This window comes from Xyrauchen texanus, chromosome 41 (assembly GCF_025860055.1).
Source record: "Xyrauchen texanus isolate HMW12.3.18 chromosome 41, RBS_HiC_50CHRs, whole genome shotgun sequence".
In the NCBI taxonomy this organism is placed as follows: domain Eukaryota; kingdom Metazoa; phylum Chordata; class Actinopteri; order Cypriniformes; family Catostomidae; genus Xyrauchen; species Xyrauchen texanus.
Window position 1 is genome coordinate 22613674 of NC_068316.1, and position 23583 is coordinate 22637256.

The 23583-nt window shown below is 37.1% G+C and overlaps 1 protein-coding gene across 2 annotated transcripts in view; it reads left to right on the forward strand.

Moving 5' to 3' along the window:
• The window catches only part of LOC127634045 (dnaJ homolog subfamily C member 13-like), a 74599-nt gene that overhangs the window by 20177 nt on the left and 30839 nt on the right, over positions 1-23583 (forward strand). Inside the window, exons 3-24 of one of the 2 annotated variants that reach the window (XM_052113443.1) lie at positions 4913-4988; positions 6605-6754; positions 7975-8016; positions 8416-8616; positions 12923-13129; positions 13342-13437; positions 13982-14073; positions 14226-14392; positions 17306-17385; positions 17541-17710; positions 18089-18121; positions 18566-18665; positions 18843-18950; positions 20076-20231; positions 20364-20420; positions 20514-20635; positions 21315-21390; positions 21491-21586; positions 21677-21817; positions 22974-22991; positions 23191-23273; positions 23382-23535. In XM_052113443.1, coding sequence (XP_051969403.1) covers positions 4913-4988; positions 6605-6754; positions 7975-8016; positions 8416-8616; positions 12923-13129; positions 13342-13437; positions 13982-14073; positions 14226-14392; positions 17306-17385; positions 17541-17710; positions 18089-18121; positions 18566-18665; positions 18843-18950; positions 20076-20231; positions 20364-20420; positions 20514-20635; positions 21315-21390; positions 21491-21586; positions 21677-21817; positions 22974-22991; positions 23191-23273; positions 23382-23535 — 2425 coding nt within the window. The remainder of the gene's footprint in view (positions 1-4912; positions 4989-6604; positions 6755-7974; positions 8017-8415; positions 8617-12922; positions 13130-13341; positions 13438-13981; positions 14074-14225; positions 14393-17305; positions 17386-17540; positions 17711-18088; positions 18122-18565; positions 18666-18842; positions 18951-20075; positions 20232-20363; positions 20421-20513; positions 20636-21314; positions 21391-21490; positions 21587-21676; positions 21818-22973; positions 22992-23190; positions 23274-23381; positions 23536-23583) is intronic. The other variant, XM_052113444.1, reaches the window with a different exon arrangement.

Consider the following 23583-nt stretch of genomic DNA (forward strand, 5'->3'; position numbering starts at 1 on the left):
TATTTCCAACTGAGCAATCAACAACAGATGAAATGAGGGACTTGGATATATATAAATAAAAATCTATTCTAGAATAAATGTTATGGACTGATGAAAAAATGTATAGTCCCTACCAGATGGGTTCAAAAGTCTCCAAATATCTGTAAGACCAAGATTTTTACATATCCTCTGAAGCATGTGTAAGCTAGGGGCTTACACACTTGCTTCAATATGATCAAGGACAGAGTCAATCAATAGATTAAAGTCTCCGCCAATTTCTATATCATGAGGAGTGCCAGTAGCTTGCAACATCCTTTCAAGATCTTTAAAAAAGCCCTGATCATCAGTGTTAGGTGTGTAAATATTAGCCAAAATCAACCTTTGCCCCTGAATTTCTGCTTAAACAATAATGACTCTTCCTAATTAATCTTTAATCTGTTTGAGATATTTGAATTGTAGATGCTTGCTTATCAGTGTAATGACTCTCCTGCTCTTACTTGAGCCTGCACTAAAGAAAACATGTCCACCCCATATCTTCCCAAATTTTTCAGCTTCCTGCGGGGAAAGATGCGTTCCGTGAAGAAACACTATATCCTTTTAAGAAAAGGAATAACCCTCCATCAATTTAAGGCATGCTCCAACCCATTCACATTCCACGTGGAGAGAGACAATTCACTGTAATTAACATTTGACATATTAGAAAAAATAGATTCCAACATTAGAGCAACAATCAAACCCCAAACTTCCCCCGAACAACATGCGCGTTAACTCTGCACACGACAGCGGCAACTGGAGTCCATCCATCTAAACTCAAACAGTCCATGTACGCCTACGAAAGTCCCCGCAACAACTCTGCTGTTGGATTGCTCAAGTCCTGTGTTTCTATAAAAAAATGTTTGCGACAGAATTACACAACAGAAAATAATCTATAAAACAAACTCCAGCCAATAGGCAGAATAAACACTAAGAACATGTAGATTCATCCACATAACTGTCCCGAAGGTGTGTTCCTCCACAAAACAAGATCCAGCCACTAGCAGAACCAACACCAAAAAAAAGAGTTTCCTCAGGCAGTCAAACGAATGTTCTGAAAGAAATACTCCACAAAACGAACTCCAACCAATAATCCAAAACATTGTCACGAAGGAGTGTTACTTCACAAAACAAACTCAAGCCGCTAGGCGGAACCAGCACAAAATGAATTAAAAAAGGCACTCCGTTTCCTCAGATGGTCAAGTGAATGTTCAGTGAGTCAGGCTCACTGCAATGTGAGTACCACAAATAACTTACTTAGCCCATTGACTTTTTGAAGGACATGGCTTGCTGGGGACATGTAAATATTTTGCGGCCATCCTTAGCATCTATTCTCAATTTGGCTGGAAATATCAGTGCAAAAGCGACCTTCCATTGATATAAGAGTTTCTTGCATTCTTGGAATAGATTACATTTCTCTCTTGTTGAATTTGCAAATTCTTGGAAAAAGAAAATGCTGTTCTTCCAAGAAAGCCTTCCTTTACTCCTCGCTTCACATGAGATCTTTATCGGATGATCTCAGAAATGTGGCCAGAATTGATCAAGGCCTGTCTCCCTCAGCGGATTGCTGAGCTGGAACCCTGTGAGCTTGCTCGATTTCCAGCTTATGGCCTGCTATGTCAACAGACTCTGAAAGAGCCCATCCAGGAATTGCACCATATACGACCTTCTTCGTCCTCAGGAATTCCAACAATTCAGATGTTATTACGTTGGTTATGGTTCTTCAAATCTTCCAGCTTCTCCCACACGCGCTCCAAATCCACCTTGGTCGCTAGCAGCTAATTGACTCAGATGACTCCAAATAATCGATCTGTTTCTCAACATCCCCCACTCTTGTAACCATCTCAGTGAAGTTCATCTCCATGATAGTGATCAATTGACCTTTGTCAGCATTGCCGACATGTTCATACATTTTCGCTGAATTTTCTTCTTCATCGGCCAAATCGGCTCCCGGGCTTTCGCCCTGCTTCTCGGGGTCTTCAGCTTGAGCACGTAAGTGTCTTTTAATGTTTCCAGAGCCTGAGGATTTTGAATTCTTTGACATATTGACTTCCTAGAACCGTTAAGAATCAGGGTGTATCGAATCTCACTGGTTTGACACAAAAAGTATTAAAACCAGCAAAGTGCGCAGAGCTCACCCTTCACACGTCCGAACCTTGCATGGCACCACGAGACTCAAGGACACACTCTTAATGTCAATACAAAGACATAATGCCACACTCTCTATATGAACCCAGGATAAACAGCCTGCTTCATTTTAAAGACATATAAGTTATCTTCTATCTGTCTGTGCTGGGCTAAACCCCAACAAGCATTATCTGCAGAATAATCTACTTTGTTCATTTTATTTAGTTAAATCACTCATTCATATTTTCTAGTTGTGGTAGTATTGTTATTTAAAGGCTTCACCAAGACATCTATTCAATGTGTGTTTTCATTGGAAAGATTTTTTTTACTTATGATTTAGAACATATGTAAATGTACTCCTAAAAGATGTTTATTAAATGATTGTACAAATAATTGTGATGCTTAAAATAGAAAGCAATGCTTTTCAGATTAAGTACTGTACAGACATATGTGGGCTTGCTGTAGTTAGGTGTGTGAATTTGTTGTAGTATGTATGCATATTTAAATAATTAGATGAGGCATTTAGAATTGCTGACTTTGCAAGTTACTCTGTTACAAAACTACAATATACTAGTGAATATTTCCACTTCTCTTTTGTTCTAAACAAATGCAACATCTTGGTTAATGCACTCTCTTCCAATTAAACTAGTGTTGCCTGTTAAGCTGAACCCTGGTGCTTGCTTTTGTTTCACTCAGTGTTCCATTCATGGTGGATAATAACATTATAATAATGAGCAGTATGTTTATGGGCGGAAAGAGCTTTTTGAAGCTGTCTTTTGTTATTGTTAGGCGTTTCTGGAGAATTCAGTGACGCAGTTTTCTTTTATGCATCTCTATCAGATGCTTAATGAAAAAATGTATGCAAGTAGATAATCCTTAATTTAAACCCAATGATGTTTTGGTTATGGAGAGAGTTACAGTGTATTTGATACACATTTTTGCCTGTAAAGATTGGAGCATATTTGTTTGGAGGGCAAGTTCTCTCTAAACGTTCTCTCTCAGACTCAAATAAGCCTAGTATTGTCTCCATATCTCCTGTGCTCTTCTCAACTCGACATATTCCTTTACATTCCTCCTCCTTTTATGCAGTACAGTTGTGTGTGGATGATGATTCAAGTCTTCTGGGGCTTCTGGTATTGCAGCTATATCCATATGACAGATCAATATAATCCATTGAACACCTAATGTAAAAGACACTCTATTTTCCACTATGGACTCCATTCTCATTCTACGATGATGCTTTTCTGCTATTTTTGGCAGTGCACATTTAGCGAAGTTATATTATTAGTTGTGAAAGTTGAAAACATTATTCCTTGAGCTATAATATCCAGGAACATCACAAATTAATAAAAAAATAAAATGTGAAAAGGGTCCTAAACAGCAAAACAAATGGTTGTTTGAGCAAATTAACTAAATGCAAAAATGGGCCAATTTTGATTTGTCGATCCCATTTCACACCATCCATCTGTGTCTACAATCATAGTACATTGAAAATTGTCTGATGTTGAAAAACAAGTGTATTAAAGGTCAATTAAGCCCAATGTAAACTTCGGTTTTAACGCGAGCGTTCCCTGTCCAGTCGAACGTGATCCTGTCAAAGTTTACTTCATTTTACTGTGCGCACATACACAGGTGGTTGGCACATCTTAAACGACTGTTGAGATACAGGACTATTTCTCCTCAGAAGTTTAGAAACATAAAGATGTCTTTTATATTCCTTCAGAACACATGTTCTTGATGTTGACATCAACTGTTGTTTCCACATTCGTCTTCTGTTGTTTACTGGCAATTACATCATCTAATGCTTCTTCATTACTGCAGTGTCTCAAATGTGAGTGTTGCTACTTTGTGGAACCTCTAATTAGTTCCAGCGGACCCAAATTTTTTGGGAACCCCCGAATTATAAGATAACACCTGGAAACTTTAACCAAACATCCTGAGACTCCATCCTGGACTAATGAAAGTGAACGTAATTAGCTCAACTGTTCCTCTATTAGAAATAAAACGTGTTTAGAATCAGAAGGGAGCTCACAGCTATAGTCCTTCTCTTTGATGACTTTATAGGCACATTTTGGGATCACAAAATCATTTATTCACAGACAAACATTCTCCAAAAACCTCCCTTGAAATCACCATACTTTTGGGAGTGAGGAGAGATTAGAATAGAACATGCATTCCTCCCTTCTAGACTAAGATGATCAAGGTATCTGATATAGGATACACAGCTGCAAAACTCCTAAGGACAAGTACAGACAAAAGTGAGACATAGAGAGAAAGTGGTATGAGGGAGATGCCTAGCACAAACATGTTAGAAAGCAAAAGTGTTTACGTCCTAAGGCCTTCAAAGCATTTCTCTCCTTTTATTCACCCATTTCTCTCTCTTACTGTGAGGCCGTGCACACAGTCCATTATTCATTTCAGCCCTCTTTGTGTGCCCTCATGACTCATGACTCTGAGATTTATTCATAGTGACATCAGTGCTGGGGTTGTTTCTAAATCAACCTTCTCTCATTTTGTCTCTCTATATACTTTTCACTTCTGGGGGGACAATTTTTGGACAGTTTGGTCTATACTTGCTGGCCCGTCTAAAGTTATATCAAGGTTTTGATTCATTCTTGCCTTATTCTGTAAGATAATAGCCAATGGATAAGGTGTCTGGTTAGTTCTGATAAACTCATTTTATTTTTGGAATAAACAAGTATGCCATATACCAAAGAAAAATAATTCACCGTAGTGTTTTATTGAAAATGTGTGTGTCTTTGTATTTCCTCAGGTACAAACGTGTTTTCTCAGTGGGGACTCATGGCATCACTACATACAATCCCACCACGCTAGAAGTTACAAACCAGGTACCCCATCTTTCCATCTGTCTGATTTCAGTAGTTAAATATGCAGCATTTGACCAACAGTGGAGATATATTCAAAAATGTGCTGAGGCCAGTGTTTTTTATTACCATTGAGAGCAGGATCTGTTTTTACAGTTTCACTGATATGACGTAGGCCTTCAAGACATTAAGATGAACCCATTGATTTCCAATGTGATAATGCACAGTAAAAATATGATTTCTTAGGAAAAAATGCAATAAAGTGTACATTGTGTTTAACAGAGTGGCATTTCGCGATAAATCACTCAAATTTTAGAAATGGCATATTGGATGAAATTTGAGATTCTAATCTTTTGACTTAAACAGGTTAATGTAAAAACTTAATTTGGCTTCTTACTAGAGATGCACCGATTGCAATTTTCTTGGCCGATTTCGATTTCTGATTTTTTGCAAGTGTGACCTGCCAATACCGATTTTGCCGATTCCGATTTTCTTTCTAAGAACTATTATTGACCACAAACAAAATCTACCTTTCTTCAATGCTAAATTTTATTTTCATAATAAAATTAATTATTAAACATTACAATTTCCCCCAAACTGCACTAAGTTACAGGATCTTCTCTCACTTAAACAACTCTCAAAATAAAGTGCTCTGTGTCTAGAAAGAGGTACAAATAACAAGTACCTCCTACTTTGTATCGAGGAAATTTATCAGATTTCTGAAGCCTCTGTCCTCAACTATGGAGAACAGCTGGTCATCCAGGACCATGAATTCCATAATTTTCTTTGTAATTGCTTTGGTATTTTCGCTGCTCATACCAAGGAATGATAGGAGAGGCTGCTGACTTGTGACTGGCTCTGAGCTCTGGCTAGCTTTAGCCGCTTTCACTTTTTATCTTCTTTTTTAAAATGGGCATTTTCAGCTGGGTGATGGTGTTATAAATGTCTAATTACATTTGTTGATCTGAAAGTTATTGTTGTGGTTCCCCCACGATTTACTTTGGCCTTAAAATTATTACAGATTTCAAACTTTATGTATACTTCACTCACAGTGAAGATCTTCCACGCCAATGACATGTTTACATGCGGCTGTGACGTTATTGCCTGCGCCGCTGGCAACAAAACGGACCAGCTTGGAATCGGAAAGATGTGAGGCTGACCGACCGGTCACCGATCCGGGCCGAGCATGCGGAAAATCGGCTAATTCTGGTCCCTGGCCGGTCGATCGGTGCATCTCTACTTCTTACCAGATGTTTTGTTGCCGTTTCTCCCAAAGACAGACTCCGCTGTGATCTGCGCCATGTTGTTTGGTCACATGACTCGTTCTGTGAAGTTAGTTTAATGTAGTCAAATTATGCGTTGCATATTGCAAAGCCAAAATACGTCCACGCATGTGTACATTGGGTCGCACAAGGATAATGGAATAGAATATAATAATATTATAGCTCACTTTTCACAATTCATTCACACATTATTACCTGCTGAATATTGTATTTCACCCTAAAATGCATCACATTATGGAAGTTAAATGTGTTGCAAGTGTTGTTTCATGTCGGTAAACATTAAACATTTTATAAATATTGTGTCTGTCTCTCCCTGTTTGTTCACTCTGACACTCTCTTTTTTCCTCTTCATTCTAGTGGCCTTACGGGGATATTTGTGGTATTTCTCCGGTGGGTAAAGGCCAGGGCACAGAGTTTAACCTTACTTTCCGGAAAGGCAGTGGCAAAAAGTCAGAAACGCTCAAGTTTTCCACTGAGCATCGCACAGAGCTGCTAACAGAAGCACTGGTAAAACTTCTCTCCATTTGTACTCTTCTCTCATTTATCTCCTCTATATTGAATGAACAACCAAAGACATCAACTTGTTTGGATCCACTTTATATTAGGTGTCTCTAACTACTTTGTGCTTATGTATTTAATACAATGTACTTGCGTGTTTTTGCATTGTACTTGCATTTAAAGTACCTGCATTTAATTCCGTCTGTAGTTACAATGTTAACCTTACCTCTAATCCTAAACCTAGCATCAACACTTACCCTAAACATTAACTCCTAACCCTACCTCTACACCTTAACTTACCTGTACCTCAACCTCATTAGAAACAAATGTGAATTTTGTGTGAATTATACAGAATTAATCAGTGGTAAAGACGCTGACTACCACCCCTGGAGTTCACTAGTTTGAATTCCAGGGTGTGCTGAGTGACTTCAGCCAGGTCTCCTAAGCAGCCAAATTGGCCTGGTTGCTAGGGAGGGTAGAGTCATCGGCAAGAGTTGTATGGTGTCACCTCCTCGTGGTCGCTATAATGTGGTTCGTTCTCGGTGGGGCGTGTGATGAATTGGGTCTCCACACGCACTATGTCTCTGTGGTAATGCACTCAACGAGCCATGTGATAAGATGCGCAGGTTGTCGGTCTCAGACGCGGAGGCAGCTGGGATTCGTCCTCCGCCACCCGGTTTGAGGCGAATCGCTACGTGACCACAATGACTAAAAAGCACATTGGGAATTGGGCATGCCAAATTGGGAGAAAAAGGAAAAAGAAAATTCACCTAATATAAAGTGGGACCACTCATGTAAATGGAATCCTTGCTGTGAAATTACATAACCTAAAATATACCTGTCATTGTGGTATACAGTGGTGTTCCTAGTTGGAATATTAAAGGGACATTTCCCCTAAAATATCTCAGTCACCATTCTTACATTGTATGGAAAAAAAGATGCAATGAATGTGAATGGTGACTGATGCAATAATTCTGCCTAACATCTCCTTTTGTGTACCATGAAATACTGTTTTAGAACAACACGAGGCTGAGTAAATGATGACAGAATTCTCATTTTTGGGCGAACTATCCCTTTTAAAATGAACTATTCTGATGCAGAACAGGACCCCTCAACCCCCCCTTCAGTGGAGAATGAGTCCCACTTTACTAACTGGTTGCAACACACTGACCCAGACTGTCTGTATAATTTGTGATCTTGTCTGACACTTCCCTCTTTCTGCTCCACAGAGATTCAGAACAGACTTCTCAGAGGGAAAAATCACCGGAAGAGTGAGTTTGACATGGGGAAATGTTCTGAAATATAGCTGTTGAATGGTTTTATGGTATTATGAATGGGTATATGGTTTTATTACAAATATCCAAACCTACTAAACATTCATTGCTTACAGGAGGCATATTGTTCACTTGTGTAACATTTTAATGTCCCTTACATCCACTTATAAGATTAGTCAAGTTTTCTTGCAACAAAAACAGTTGTAATTTAGTTTTACATGACCATGACGGGGGAAGGATTTTTCTGTTTCTAAGTTAGATAATGTATAGATAATACACCCAAATCTTATTTGAATAATGCAAGGGAATGTGTCTTAATTTAACTTACTGGTTACATGCTTTTATTCACATTAGTATTTTGAGTTGGTACTAATCCTGATGGTCATGTTTCCTCAGCGCTATAACTGCTTTAAGCATCACTGGAGTGATGCACGGAAGGCTGTGTGTTTAGAAGTGACGCCAGGGGGCATCGATCAGATTGACCCCCAAACCAACAGGGTCATCTGTTCCTACGACTACCGCTGCGTCGAGGGCTTTGCCGAGGTCACTGACTACCAGGGTGGCTTCTGCATCCTCTATGGGGGCTTTGGCAGACTGGTGTGTGTTTCTGTACAGTCCTTTAAAAAGGAATTAACTTTGTAAATGCATGCTGCAATGACATTATCTTAATAAGTATTTTTGTCTTGCTTTAAAACGTTTATTTCTCTTACCCAATTGACTAATAATTTTACTAGTTTTAAGCATAAATCCAAAACATTTATAGAGGTTTATGCTTCAAACCAAAAATAAAGTTCCCACTGTGAAGTTCATGGGGGAACCACATTCCTGTTCAAACTGTCTACATCTGTTAGGGGAATAATAAGTACAGTGCTATGGAAAAGTATTTGCCCCCATCCTGATTTCTTCTGTTTTTGTGTATTTTTTTGATACTAAATAGTTTTATATCTTCAAAAGAGATATAGAAAAAAAACAAAGGCAACCTGAGTAAACACAACATACATTTTTAAAATGTATATACACTACCATTGAAAAGTGTAGGGTCACTTACTCATTCTTTATTTTTTTATTTTGTTTCACATTTTAGAATAATTGTCATATTATTCAAAAAAAATTGTCAATAATCAAAACTGTTATATTTTAGCATCTTCAATGTAGTCACCCTTTGCCTAGAATTTGCAGACATGAACTCTTGGCATTTTCTCAACCAACTTCTTGAGGTTTCACCCTGGGATGCTTTTTAAACAGTATTGAAAGAGTTCCCATCTATGTTGGGCACTTATTGGCTGCTTTTATTTATTATTATTCCAAGTCATCAATTTAAAACCTTTTTTTTATTTTATATAATGTTAGTTTTGTAATTAAATTAATATGGTGGCACAATTAGATTTTTGTCTACAAAAATAATTTCAAACCTTCAGGTAAAAAGATTTTTAAGATCATGATTTCAGACATTTCAGTCAAGTGTTTCAGAACTCTTTAATGGTAGTGTATATTTTAACAAACTACCTCCTTAAACGTAGTAGCTGGTTGTGCCAACTTTAGCAGCAACAACTGCAATCAAACAGTTCCGATAACTGGAGATCAGTCTTTCACAACGCTGTGATGGATTTGTTTCCCACTCTTCTTTGCAGAACTGCTTTAGTTCAGCCACATTGGAGGGTTTTCAAGCATGAACTTCCCGTTTAAGGTCCTGTCACAGTATCTCAATCAGGTTCAGGTCAGGACTTTGACTAGGCCACTCCAAAACCTTTTTTGCTGTTTTTGAGGCATTCAGAGGTGGACTTACTCCTATGCTTTGGATTATTGTCTTGCTGCATAATCCAGTTGCGCTTGAGCTTCAACTCATGGACTGATGACCGGACGTTCTCCTTTAGGATTTTCTGGTAGAGAGCAGAATTCATGTTTCCTTCAATTATTGGAAGTTGCACTGGTCCTGACACAGCAAAGCATCCCCACACCATCACACTACCACCACCGTGCTTGACTATTGGTATGATGTTCTTTTTTTTTAATTCTGTGTTTGATTTATGCCAGATGTAAAGGGACACGTGTCCACAGAACATTTCTCAAAAGCTTTGAGGATCATCAAGGTGTGTTTTGGCAAAATTCAGATGAGCCTTTTATGTTCTTCTGGGTTAGCAGTGGTTTTTGCCTCGCCACTCTTCCGTGAATGGTATATTTGCTCAGCGTCTTTCTGATAGTGGAGTCATGAAGAGTAAACTTTATTCGTGCGAGAGAGGCCTGCAGTTCCTTGGATGTTGTATTTGGCCTTGTTGTGACTTCCTGGATGAGTCGTCACTGTGCTCTTGGAGGAATTTTTTGTAAGTCAACCACTTCTGGGAAGGTTCACTACTGTGCCAAGTTTTCTCCATTTGGAGATAATGGCTCTCATTGTGGTTGTTTGGAGTCCCAGAGCCTTTGAAATGGCCTTGTAACCCTTCCCAGACTGATGTATTCCAATCACCTTTTTCCTCATCATTTCTGGAATTGCTTTCAACCTTGGCATAGTGTGCTACTGGATGAGACCTTTTAGCCAACTTCATGCTGCTGAAAAAGTTATATTTAGGTGTTGATTTGATTGAACAGAGCTGGCAGTAATCAGGCCTTGGTGTGTCTAGTCCAGCTGATCCACATTTTGAATGCAGTTTAATAGATTTTGGGATTTAGAAACTAAGGGGTAAAATAGTTTTTAACACGGGCCCAGTTTGTATCGGATAACTTTTTTGCTTCAATAAATAACATTATCATTTAAAAACTGTATTTTGTATTTACTCAGATTGCCTTTGTTTTATGTAATCAGGCAAATACTTTTCCACAGCACTGTATTTCTATCTTTTCTCCTCTAAATGTAATATGAAAGCTTTGTGGGTCGTGTACATAAACGAGTGGGATCTTCTGCATCTGTGATTGCACAATGTTTACCATTGTGAGTAACCAGAACTTATTCACGCAACAGATCGACAGATGCACACAGAAATCCACGAGACACCGATCCACAAAAGCATGCAACAGATCCACTCATGCTCAATTTACAAATCCACACACCATAAGAATGCACAAATATACGAGTTTCTTTGCCATAAGTGTATGTGTAATTTAATGCACAAATAAATGCTGAGCCATTTGTATTGTTATTCTTCTTCGAGAATGTCTGTTCTGCAGTCTTGACATACACTCTCGTGCAATACTGGGGGCGTGGTTTAGCATGGCTGACAGCAACTGCCCATTCATTAAAATGAAGGGAAATATACAGTAGGTTTGGCTATTATTTTTAAGAACAAAAATAAAATAAAAATCCAGAATATTCAGTTTTGACTAATATATATATATATATATATATATATATATATATATATATATATATATATATATATATATATATATAAAATCTGAAAGTAAGTGTTTCATGTTTTTTTTAATAATAAAATTCTATTTTTATCCATGATGTCAAAGTCCCATTTTCAGCTGCCATTACTCCAGTCTACTACGGAAATAACGTGTCACATATTCCTTTAGAAATCATTTAATATGCACCCCTGGAGTCGCAAGTTCGAATCCAAGGTGTGCTGAGTGACTCCAGCCAAGTCTTCTGAGCAACCAAATTGGCACGGTTGCTAGGGAGGGTAGAGTCACATGGGGTAACCTCTTTGTGGTCACGATTAGTGGTTCTTGCTTTCAATGGGGCGTGGAGTAAGTTGTGTGTTGATCGCATAGAGTAGCATGAGTCTCCACATGCTGTAAGTTTCTGCGGTGTCATGCAGAATAAGCCACGTGATAACATGTGCGGATTGACGGTCTCAGAAGCGGAGTAAACTGAGTCTTGTCCTCCGCCACCCAGATTGAGGTGAGTAACCGCTCCACCACGAGGACCTACTAAGTAGTGGGAGTTGGGCATTCCAAATTGGGAGAAAAGGGTATAAAAAAATAAGTAACTTAATATGTTAACTTTAATATTAAAGTAACTTTCTTTTTGTTAGAATGGTTGTGCTACTTTATATTGTCTTTTTCCAGCTGATGTTGCATTTTTTTTATTACTTTACAGTAAAGTTATTTTAAACTAAGTCAAATTCCAGTTTTGAAAATAACCAAAAACATATATTTCCATTGTACTTTTGAGAAATGAAGGCAATTCCATGCACTTCTGTTTCGAAAGAATAAATCAATCTTGATCTAACAGGGACAGAGAGAGAAGGGGACTACCCAGATGCACAAAAACAAGAAATCAAGTCCACCAAAGTCTCTAATTTGAGAAACAGACTCCTCACAGGTCCTAAACTAACAGCTTTAATTGACAATATATGCCAAACACTTGAATTGCTGCAAGTAGAGGATTTTTGGATGAACATAGTTTGAAGAATACATAATTTATTTAAATTTAAATTCCATGCCATCCCGTAAACATTTAATTACTCACTGTTTAAAAATTATAGCCACAAGACATAAACAATATGCATGTTAACATAGTGTGATCATGATGACGTAGTGCTGTAAAACCGTAAACCCTAAAACTATCGTAAAAATTACGATTTAAACAACTTTATAGCTCAAATAATAAAAAAGTTTTAACCGAAGGATTAATGTAAGTGCTTTTATAACATTTAAAGCTTCATATTCCTGCCTTTAAACCAATTCACTTTCATTGTAAGGGCCTTACTGTAATCTCGATTTTTGCTTTTTTTTTTTTTTTTAAAGAAAATGAATACAAATATATTTTTTGTGGTAATCAACATTGTCACAAATGCTTTCCAATGAGCTTAACTTGTATTGAACCCGAAATATTCCTTCTAGGATTTGTTTAGATAATGTTTCGATTTTTTTGCAGTGCAGTTAGCTTATAGGAAGTACTTATGTTTGACGTTTTTCCCAATTTTTTCACTCTTACTGTTTCTATTCTTCTGTGTAGCATCTGTTTGCATCAGAGCACCGTGAGGAGATAATTCGCAGTGCGATTGAGCATGCTGGTAACTTCACTGGGATCACGTTACGTCTCCGTAAGGAGATTCTTACATTTGAAAGCTTTCTTGGCGAGCGTCTGGGGAAGTATGGCTCAGATGAATGCATCACCTCTCTAACAGAGTTTATTGTGCAGAAGATCACGCCACGTCATGTGGTAAGACATGCTTCAATATACTCCCTATCAAAATGTAAATCATTACACTGTCATAACATTCTTTGGGATCACAGTGCTTTGTTTTATTCTAGAATGCTTTAATTTAGTTATATGGCTCATTTTTGTTAGACTTTTAGTCTAACATGCTTTTTTCCAAAGTTTCATTTCTTTCTTTGGTGTTTTAGTTACGTTTTTGGTTCTGTTTATCTCAGGAGCCTGTGAAGAGGATTTTGGCCCTCACAGAGACGTGTTTGGTGGAGAGAGACCCTGCCTCCTATAACATAGTCACTGTTAAACCCTTTGGAGAGGTCTGTGTTCAGTTAAGCATTTCACATTTTATTTCCTTTTTGAACAATAAATTGCTTTCCCTAATTCTGAATGCTAATGCTATAATGACAAAACAGTTTTCAGGTATTGAATCCTGAGTATTACTGTTTTAAAACTGAATATTGGTTGTGAAGATGTAGTTATAATTGGCAATTAAAAACGGTACCGTAAAACAGCTGATTCTTTGAGGGGAGATGCAACAGCAGAGAATGTGGACTGGAGCCTTTTAGCCTCACAAAGGATTTAAAAGACAAGGAAAGTCCTAATTCATTACACTTGCATTATACTGTAAGTGTTCTGAAGCCATATTTTAGTTGAACTAATCCTTTAAAATTAAAATGTTTTACTTCACTATGGTCTGGTGCTGATATAAGGAATATTTTTTGTAGTTATTTCATTATTCGTTTGATGTCAGCCTGTTTTTACATTACAATCATGTGAAGTCATTTGTGTATACAATTTTAAACCAGAATATGCTGATTATAATTATTTTTGTTATTGTTTCTGCGTTGTGCTCTTGTGCAGGTGTTTGCTCTGATCTGTGATTCAGAGAATCCTCAGGTGTATACTATCGAGTTCATCCGAGGACAGATACGAAAGTACTGCTCCACAGAAAGGTAATCCCTCCCCAACAGCACCCAGAAACTTACTCAAGCACCTAATTTTCTTCATCTCTGTCAAACCCAGTCAGCAGTATATTAGCAGCTAAATTGCATAAGCACAGCAGAAGGTTAAAAAGCATTTTCCTCCCTTTTTGTGTTCTCTCTAGAGATTCTCTGTTGGCGAGTCTGCTGGACAGTGTGAGGGCATCTGGGAACAGGGATGTGTGTGTTAAAATGGCCCCCACTCAGAGAGGGCAAAGGTGGGGTCTGCTCAGCATGCCTGTGGATGAGGAGGTGGAGAGCTTACACCTCAGATTCCTCACTGCTCCACCTAGTACGTTTATTTCTCACACATGGAGAAAGAATTGAATATTGGTTTACAATTCAGTATGCGGGTTGTAGGTTAATCTCACAAAAAAACATTTACAATTTTTTGTTTTATGTTACTTTAAAAATAAGTGATACATTTAAAACCACCAAGATAAATTAAAGATGATTCTACCATGATTTATTTCAGTAATCAGAATATTATTATTTTTTTCTATTAGTTATGAGAGTTGGGACAGAGGGAATGGGTTTGTCTTGAAAATTAAGTTACATCCAAAAAATCTTAATGTTCCTAAAAACAATTCATAATTTTCTTTTAGCAAAATATAATTTATTTTGATTTTGGGGTGAAATATGACCTGAACATGTTCCAAACAGGTTTTATTTATTTTTATATATTCATCCTGTTATTAGGACTGGGTGATATTGCTAAAAAACAATTATATCTCAATATTTTTCAGTCCATTTATAATATTTGATATATACTTTATATCATGGTTTAAAAGTGTTTTTTAAACCAGCAGAATCATCATTTCATCCAAATATAGCAAAGTAGCAAAGTAGTTTCAAGATTTTAAGGGCATTGAATAATAAACTATTTAAAAATAATGAAGGCATGTTTCCCACAGTTTTTAACTAAATAAACACAAGGGAGGATGAGATTTAAAGATGCACTCAATATTTTGCTCCTTATTAAAAAGTTTTACTCCACAAATTAATTGTAATTTTAAAATATACAGTTGAAGTCAGAAGTTTACATACACTTAGGTTGAGGCAATTAAAACAAATTTTTTTTAACCACTCCACAGATTTCATATTAGCAAACTATAGTTTTGGCAAGTTGTTAGGGACACCTACTTTGTGCATGACACGAGTAATTTTTCCAACAATTGTTTACAGACAGATTGTTTCACTTTTAATGAACTATATCACAATTCCAGTGGTTCAGAAGTTTACATTGGAAATTAAACAGTTTGGTGCGAAAAGTGCAAATCAATCCCAGAACAACAGCAAAGTACCTTGTGAAGATGCTGGAGGAAACAGGTAGACAAGTATCTATATCCACAGTAAAACGAGTCCTATATCGACATAACCTGAAAAGCTGTGATTTATCAAGTTCAGCAAAAATTACTTAATTTATTTTTGGGAACCCAACTGAATATTGCATAATACTAAATTATTACTGTGGGATGCAGTCAAGTTTATTATTATAATATAATACTAAATTATCATTTTTATTTTAAGGATTAGATTTGTTTTATTTACAAGTAACATATTTTCTGTCCTATTAACTTCACCTGGAGCTTTTATTTTGACTCTGAAAGTGCTTTGTGTATTTGACAGTTTACAATGTACCAGTTCTGGTGAAACGCTGTCGTCATCTCCTTTTCTGTTATACTGTGCGTTTTTTAATTTTTTTATTTGTGTAATAACTTGTCGTGGTTACTAATGTTTGGAATTGCACAAATGCTTGAGCATGCAGTACTTTTCTTTCCCAGTGCATGTGAAATGGCTCTAAGGATGCCTTTAAGTGAACCTGGGAAGCTCTTAACTTAGAGTTGGGCATTATTTACTATGACATGTCATGCATTCCAGTGGGAAATACAGAAGCCAAACTTAAACAAAAACACAATGGCAAAAGCTCTTTTTTTCCAGTTGTACCAGTGCATAAACAAATTGATAAACCTGCAACAATTATGCACGACATGTACAGTATAATTTTTTATAGCATGGTATCTAACAAATTATAAATTTATTTGGTTAAAACAAACCACAAAGGGTGAGTCTTATTTGACTGTCATATATAACACATTAATATTATTGAAATAAAAAATCGTTTTTATTTCAATAATATTCCGTTCCCAACATCTTTCATGTAGACACGCCCCATCCAATTCGAGTTTTCCACTTTTAAATACGACTTATAATAACAGGAATTGTGATTATGATAATTCCAACGGCACTTGAAGGGCACATAAAAGTGTTAAATAAATGAGCCCACAAGCCCCGAGCATGCACAGAACATCTTATCAACTGTTTATTCTGTAGTACACACAGACCATGGTTATCTGTCTTTAATTGCAGCCTTTTGCAGTTTAATAATCACATATGACTAGATCACCATTTTGATGTTATTGTGATTAATTGTGCAGCCCTGAAGGTTTGTGAAATTAGTCTGCTGATGCTCGTAATGAAACCTAATGGCCAAATAAAAAGCACATTTAAAATCATTTGTTTTATATTTTAATTTATAAATCAACGCAATTATAGTGTGTGTATTCGATATATTGTGTGTAGCCCTACCTATTATCCAGTGTGTGATTATTATCTAGTTCGGCCTTTTTGTGCCAGTTTCTTTGTGATTTGTAGAATCAGCTCTTACAGCAGCTTCATTTGCTGCTTGGTGTGTTCTTTATTACTGTGCTACAGGAAATAAGATTTCTAGAACTCCTAAATGTCCTGTTCCTTGCTTCAGTGGTCAATATGCTCATTTTTCATCTAATATTTCCAAAAACTCAATGCTGAGAGAGTGGTACAAACTCAAATGAATCATAGAATTGAGAGACGCTTTATTTCTGATTCTCCTTCATGATTTCTGGACATTAAATAAAACTCAGTAGATTGTTGTTTCACTGTCACTTTTCTCTTGTAAATCTGATTTATCACCACATCCAAATTTGTTGTGCAGGCCCGTCAAGTGACCTCATCCTCTAAAATGTTAATACATTAATACATTTCAATGTTTGCTTTTAGGATTGTTTTTTACTTACATTTCACAACAGCTGTTTTGGGTCTGCATTTGATGGCCTTTTTGAAATCTTAGTCTTGAATTTTGTCTGACATACATTCAAAACTATTTTATTCTATGGGAATAAAGAAGGAACTGAGTTACTATTTAATTTTGTTTTCTGTGCTCTAGATTGTAATTTTGCAGATGCAGTGTTCAGATTTAATGCCAATATCTCCTACAGTGGAGTGCTACATGCTGTTACTCAGGATGTAAGTGTTTTTGTCTGCGTGTTTCTGTGTCACTTTTACATTGGTTTAAACTAACATTTGGTTGATTTATCTCTCTGCTACAAGTGTTTTGTTTGATATGTACATTTGTACAATCATTCCTTCGCTCTCTTGTCTCTGGTTTCTTTTGCTAATAGGGTCTTTTCTCAGAGAACAAGGAAAAACTGATCAACAATGCCATCCTGGCTCTCTTATCTCAAGATACTGAGCTGCCAGGACCCAACACAGAGCTGGAGGCTCATTTTCAGGCGATCAGACGTCTGGTGGCCTCCAAAGCTGGATTCCAGGCTTTCACCCAGCTCCCAAAGTATGATCATCTGGGCTCACCATACTTCCTCCTAGCACAGGACTGTCTAAACCGGAACTCTGCTGAGATTCCCTGTATTTGTAGACCAAAGTTTAGTTCCTGAAAATGGGCAAAGGATCTGGGTTTAAAAACACAGTATAATGGGATCAGAATTCACACAGAATATTGAAACTTTTTAAATCTGATAAAAAGATTATAAATAAATGAAACAATAGGTTTGCTGATAATAATGTTTCTGGACAAAACGTCTCCTGAAAAAGAGCGTAGAACTCACTTTGCAAGTGTATTTTTCTACAATTTGTCTTTGGTCTGTTTGCTTGATGAATCATACATGCTTTGTCAAGGTTTTAACAAACTTTCAAATGTTTTTGTTCTAAGGTCTGGTCCCTTGGGTGGGCTCGAACACAAAACGTAAGTATGAATCTATATATCTCAGTGTATCCCCTTTGTTCCCCACTTATCTGTATGTTAGCTCCTCCATTGTCCTTTCTGTCTTGAACCATTTTAAGAAAATCTTCATTTGTGTGCCATTTAATTTTTAATGCAATGTGTTACCTGTTATATATTCTCTCTCTCTCTCTCTCTCTCATTTTTTCTCTCTCTCTGGGTCACTGAGATGTATAAATTGACTGTTGGGCTTTTCACTAGTTGTGTTCCTGTCTACTATTTATACATCTAGGAGCTAAGCTGTGTTTGTATAGCACCATATAACCATAAGTTGTGGTGATTTATTTATTATTATTTTATTTGGTTATCGTTCATTCAAAAAGATTTATGAAATATTAATTATTTATACTAGATTGTGTTTGTTAGTGATGTCTAATAACATGTATGTTTTAATACTATGTGTTCCAGGTTTAGGGAGAAGTTGGGTGTTAAAACAGTTAAAGCACTGAAGAGAAACAACAACAGTGTGACACATGCAGCTATAGATATGCTCTGCGCCCTTATGTGTGTAAGTAACACAATAACAACATTCAGTCACATGATAGTAATGACTACTAGAGAAAGGTGCTCAAGTATTTAAAGATGCAACTGTAATGTATATATTGAATCATTTTATGTTTTTAGATGACCGTTTAAATCTCTGCGTGTTTATTTTTATTTTATTTATTTATTCATTTTTATGTAGCCTATGCATGATGATTATGACCTGAGGCAGGAGCAGCTGAACAAAGCCTCTCTCCTCTCCTCCAAGAAGTTTCTGGAGAACCTCCTGGAGAAGTTCATCAGTAATGTGGTATGTCACCCATGTGTGCACATTAACTTGTGGTATGTTGACGTGTTCTGCGGTATGTCATGCTATATACATCTCCATAAAAAACTGCTTTCAACAGCATTTTGCTAATTCTTAGAAAATGATTTTACATGCAGAATTAAGTAGAAACTACATTAATAATTGTACTTTTCAAAAAATTACACTTTCCAGTTTTAACAAGGGCTATCAATCGATTCAAAATTATTATTGAATTACATGATATGTTTATTAAATTATTGACATTAATCACATCTATAAATATTTGCTGAGAAAGTCCCTCAAATAACAATAATTCAATATAAGTAATTAAATTACTATTAATAATTATATTTACATTATTGAGGCAGACGAGTAAAGCATTAATAAGACAAAACAAAAAGTGGCTTTAGAAGGCGATATATTGTTTAATTTCCATATTATTGAACATAAGCCTACCATTGACCGACAGTCCACAGCAATCCATTTTGCCATTTGAATTCGTCAATCTCTCCGAGATAGAGTTATTATAAGGGCTTTTCTGAGGATGCATCAATGTACACGTGTCAGACAGACACTTTTGTAGCATCTCACTTTGGTTGTGTCATTTCATAAACGCAATGTTTTTAGGTTGCTAGTTAAATGTAGTTTGAAACTTAGAAAAACACATCTCGAGATCACTACATTCGGAATTGTGCTCCATCCAGCTGTGTTTGAATGCAAGACCACACTCTAATCTTGTGCTGTCACTAGTGTCAAGCAAACCTGAGTTTGGTTTGTTTGCTGTACAGCTGCATGCTGCCTATACAGCTGGAGTTTTGCTTACTGCCCCCTGCTGAAAACAGGTGGCACTTCAAGCTTAAATTGCTCCCATAATAAGAATTTTCCATATTAGAGTCCGGAAACATGATTCATTTTGTATAAAAATCGAATTCATTATTTATTTTTTTATATAATATGCATGTTTTTTATACAGATAACTTGTTAAATTGACAGCCCTTTTTTTTATCCTAAAATCCTGATTTAAAAAAAAGTCAGTTGACATGTTGTACATCAATTACCGATGCATTAGATGTTGAATTGTGTATGAAATAATTTTCACTCATTTTCAGTTTGTATCTTGTTCTTCAGGAGCATGGCACAGGAGCGTTAGTTATCAGCTCTCTGCTGGACTTCTTGACTTTTGCCCTCTGCGCCCCCTATAGTGAGACAACTGAGGGTCAGCAGTTTGACATGCTTCTGGAGATGGTTGCATCTAACGGACGGACCCTTTACAAACTCTTCCAGGTCAGGAGTTGAACTAGGGAGAGAAAATGATGCTGGGCAGAATATGGAAAAGTGTCACACTGTTTTAACTAATAAAACCTACAGATTAAAAGGTGTGTTTATGTCTCGCTCTTAATTTCTCTCTCTCTTCAGCATCCCTCTATGGCTATCGTAAAAGGGGCGGGTCTGATCATGAAAGCCATTATTGAGGTGAAATATGCCGTGCCAACAGCATGTTTTAGTATTTACTATGAGTATATTTTAATCTGTTGCTTATCTGATTGTTTGTGTTTTCTCTTTCAGGAAGGAGATAAGGAGATAGCCACTAAGATGCAGGAGATGGCCCTGAATGAAGGAGCTTTACCTAGACACCTCCACACCTCAATGTTTACTATCAGCGCTGACCAGAGGATGCTCACCAACAGGTCAAACACATGACACACTCCTGTTCCTGTAATTGTTCAGTATGGTAGACTATGACCAGAAACATAATTAAGGTACACAAGCTTGCAGTCCTGTTTGACATGCATGAATTGCATTCTCGGTGGCAATAACAAAACCTCAGTTCTCAAGGAGGTGGTAAAGATTTACATTTAAGCATTTGGCAGATGCTTTTATCCAAAGCGACTTACAGTGCACTTATTACAGGGACAATCCCCCTGGAGCAACCTGGAGTTAAGTGCCTTGCTCAAGGACACAATGGTGGTGGCTGTGGGGATCGAACCAATGACCTTCTGATTAACAGTTTTGTGCATTAGCCCACTACGCCACCACCACTCCTGATACAGTTGAAGCTCTGTGCCTTTAAACAAGATTTGTCTTTATTCAGGTAGCTTGCTAAAAGCAAATAAACTTTAGCCTGCTCAGCATGACAGTAGTTGGCCTGAAAGTAAAAACAGTCTTTAAAAAAAGACAGTTTATGTTCATTTCCACTATAGTGCCCCTTGTGGCAATACTGAGAATGCAACACATACTTGCAGTGTTATGAATTGCAGTCTGTCTCATTATTGAAGACAATACACAAAATCTAGCTTGTGTAGCTAGAAGTATGTGTGTTCACACAGTTGCGTAATGCCTTATTTTCTCTTTTTTTGCCACATACAGACAGTTGAGTCGTCATTTAGTGGGTTTGTGGACTGCAGAAAACACCATTGCCTTGAACTTGCTCAAGAGAATACTCGTGAGCTGACTATTCTTCTTGTATTCTACAGTTATTTTCATAAATACTTTTAAAAGTCAGATTTTAAAGCTTTCTCTCTTTCTGTGTCACTGTCTCTTAGCCCACTGGTCTGTTGGCATATCTGGACAGCTCTGACCCTGTGCCTGAGAAGGACGTTGACAGGATGCACATACGTGACAATGTCAAGATTGCCACGGTATGGAATGATTTTTTAGTTTTTTTAAGAAGTGCAATTTTCTCTCAGATTTTGTCTTTCTAAATTTCAGAAATCCTTTTTTACTTGCAGGACCAGTTTGGGAGAAATAAAGTCCCTGAGTGGCAGCGTATAGCAGGTAAAGCTGCTAAAGAGGTGGAGAAGTTTGCCAAAGAGAAGGCTGACATAGTGCTCATTCATTGGAGAGACAAGATGGGCATTGCTCAGAAAGAGGTGAGTAACCTTAAACCTTTTGGTCTGGTTTTCATTGCTTTTTGCACCGCCTGGTGGTAGTGCACGGTATTTCAAATCGAAAAGCCATTGAAAGGCTAGGCTGTTTGCTTTGACTGTGAACACTGTTATTAACACTGCGTGAAGCTGGGCTGTCCCTCTATTTCTTTATTTTTTTTTATTTAGACATTTTCAGTTTTTCTGTGTTTGATTTTGCAGTCTGCTTGATTTGCTGGTCTTTCTGTTTGGTTGCAAAGGTGTTGTAAAAAACAGGTTGCTTTATTGTCCATTATATGGAATGGCTATTGAGTGCTTATAACTCCTTTGGGTTTTCTGTCTGAAGTTTGCATTTTTGGGGTCTCTTTCTCATTATTCTGGTATTATTCACTAATAAAGGAAGCACACACACTCTTTTCTTGGTATTTTCCTGTTATGGCTTGCTAAAGTTCTTAACAATGAGTAATTTTCAGCTACATTTACAGACAACCATTGTGCCTTTTTCTGTTTCATTATTTACTGTATGTTATTGCAGTGTTTATTAAAAATCATGTGATATTCTCCCATTAGTAAAGAGATTAGAGGAGATGCTTGGACATTGAGTGTTGATTAGACATTGAAGAAAATGAGGCCAAACAATATGCAAAGTTATTAGCATAACCCAGAGAAATCACAATTTTGTAAATAACTGCAGAAGTGTAATTAAAGGGATAGTTTACCCCAAAATGAACATTCTCTAATCTCAACCTGAGATGGCATGAGGGTGAGTAAATGATGAGAGAATTTTCATTTTTGGGTGAACTATCCCTTTTGCCAGCCTAACACATGAGACAAACACTGTATAAGAATTTTTAGCCATATTGCCAATTGACAGATTAATTTGCATTAAAATACAGTAGAGTTTGATATCAGCCTGGGAAGATGAAGGCACAGAATTGGTGTTGGGATCATGAGTTATAAATAATCAGAATGTTCTTTTTGCTCTTGAGCCTCCGATCACGCAACTGCATATACTTAACACCAAACAAACTTTTGAATATTTTTGTAAAAAAAAAAAAACAATTGTGTGATTGGTTGACCTCAGGACCAATAACCTCTCTTATCTCTGCCCATTCCCCACCCACCTGCCCTTATTGTGGTTTTCTGCTGTCAATCAATGCAGCAGGACAGGAATAACCTGGTGAGTTATATTATCCAATCTGAGACCTCTCACTCTGTTAGGCCCTCCCTCCTCACTGTGGCATGTTCTTAATTTGACAGTCCCATAATATTTGTAATTTAAAGAATATTATCTGTTCAGTTTGCAGATTCTACAGAATATGCTTTACAGATTGACCCTGAGTGCCTCTTTATTCATTCTGTGTTTTGAACGATTGTAGAACGCAAACCATAAACCAGTGACCCTGAGGAAGAGACGACAGCGGATCAAGATTGAGGCCAACTGGGAGCTTTTTTACTACAAGTAAATTGCCAATTGCATTATTGACTGTCCTTTTAAAGCTCTCCTCATTTTCCAGTTTGACACATTTCACTCAGTATTGTGTCTTTGTCATTCTGTGTCTCTCTTTAGGTTTCAGTTGGATCATGCTCGCTCTAATCTCATCTGGAATCTGAAGACTAGAGAGGAGTTGAGAGATGCCCTTGAGGGAGAAATGCGCTCCTTCAATGTTGACCGGGAGCTGGGTAGTGCTAGCATCATCTCCTGGAACCACCAAGAGTTTGAGGTCTGTGTGTCTCCTTGATGACTTTAAATATTAAAGTTATAGTTCACC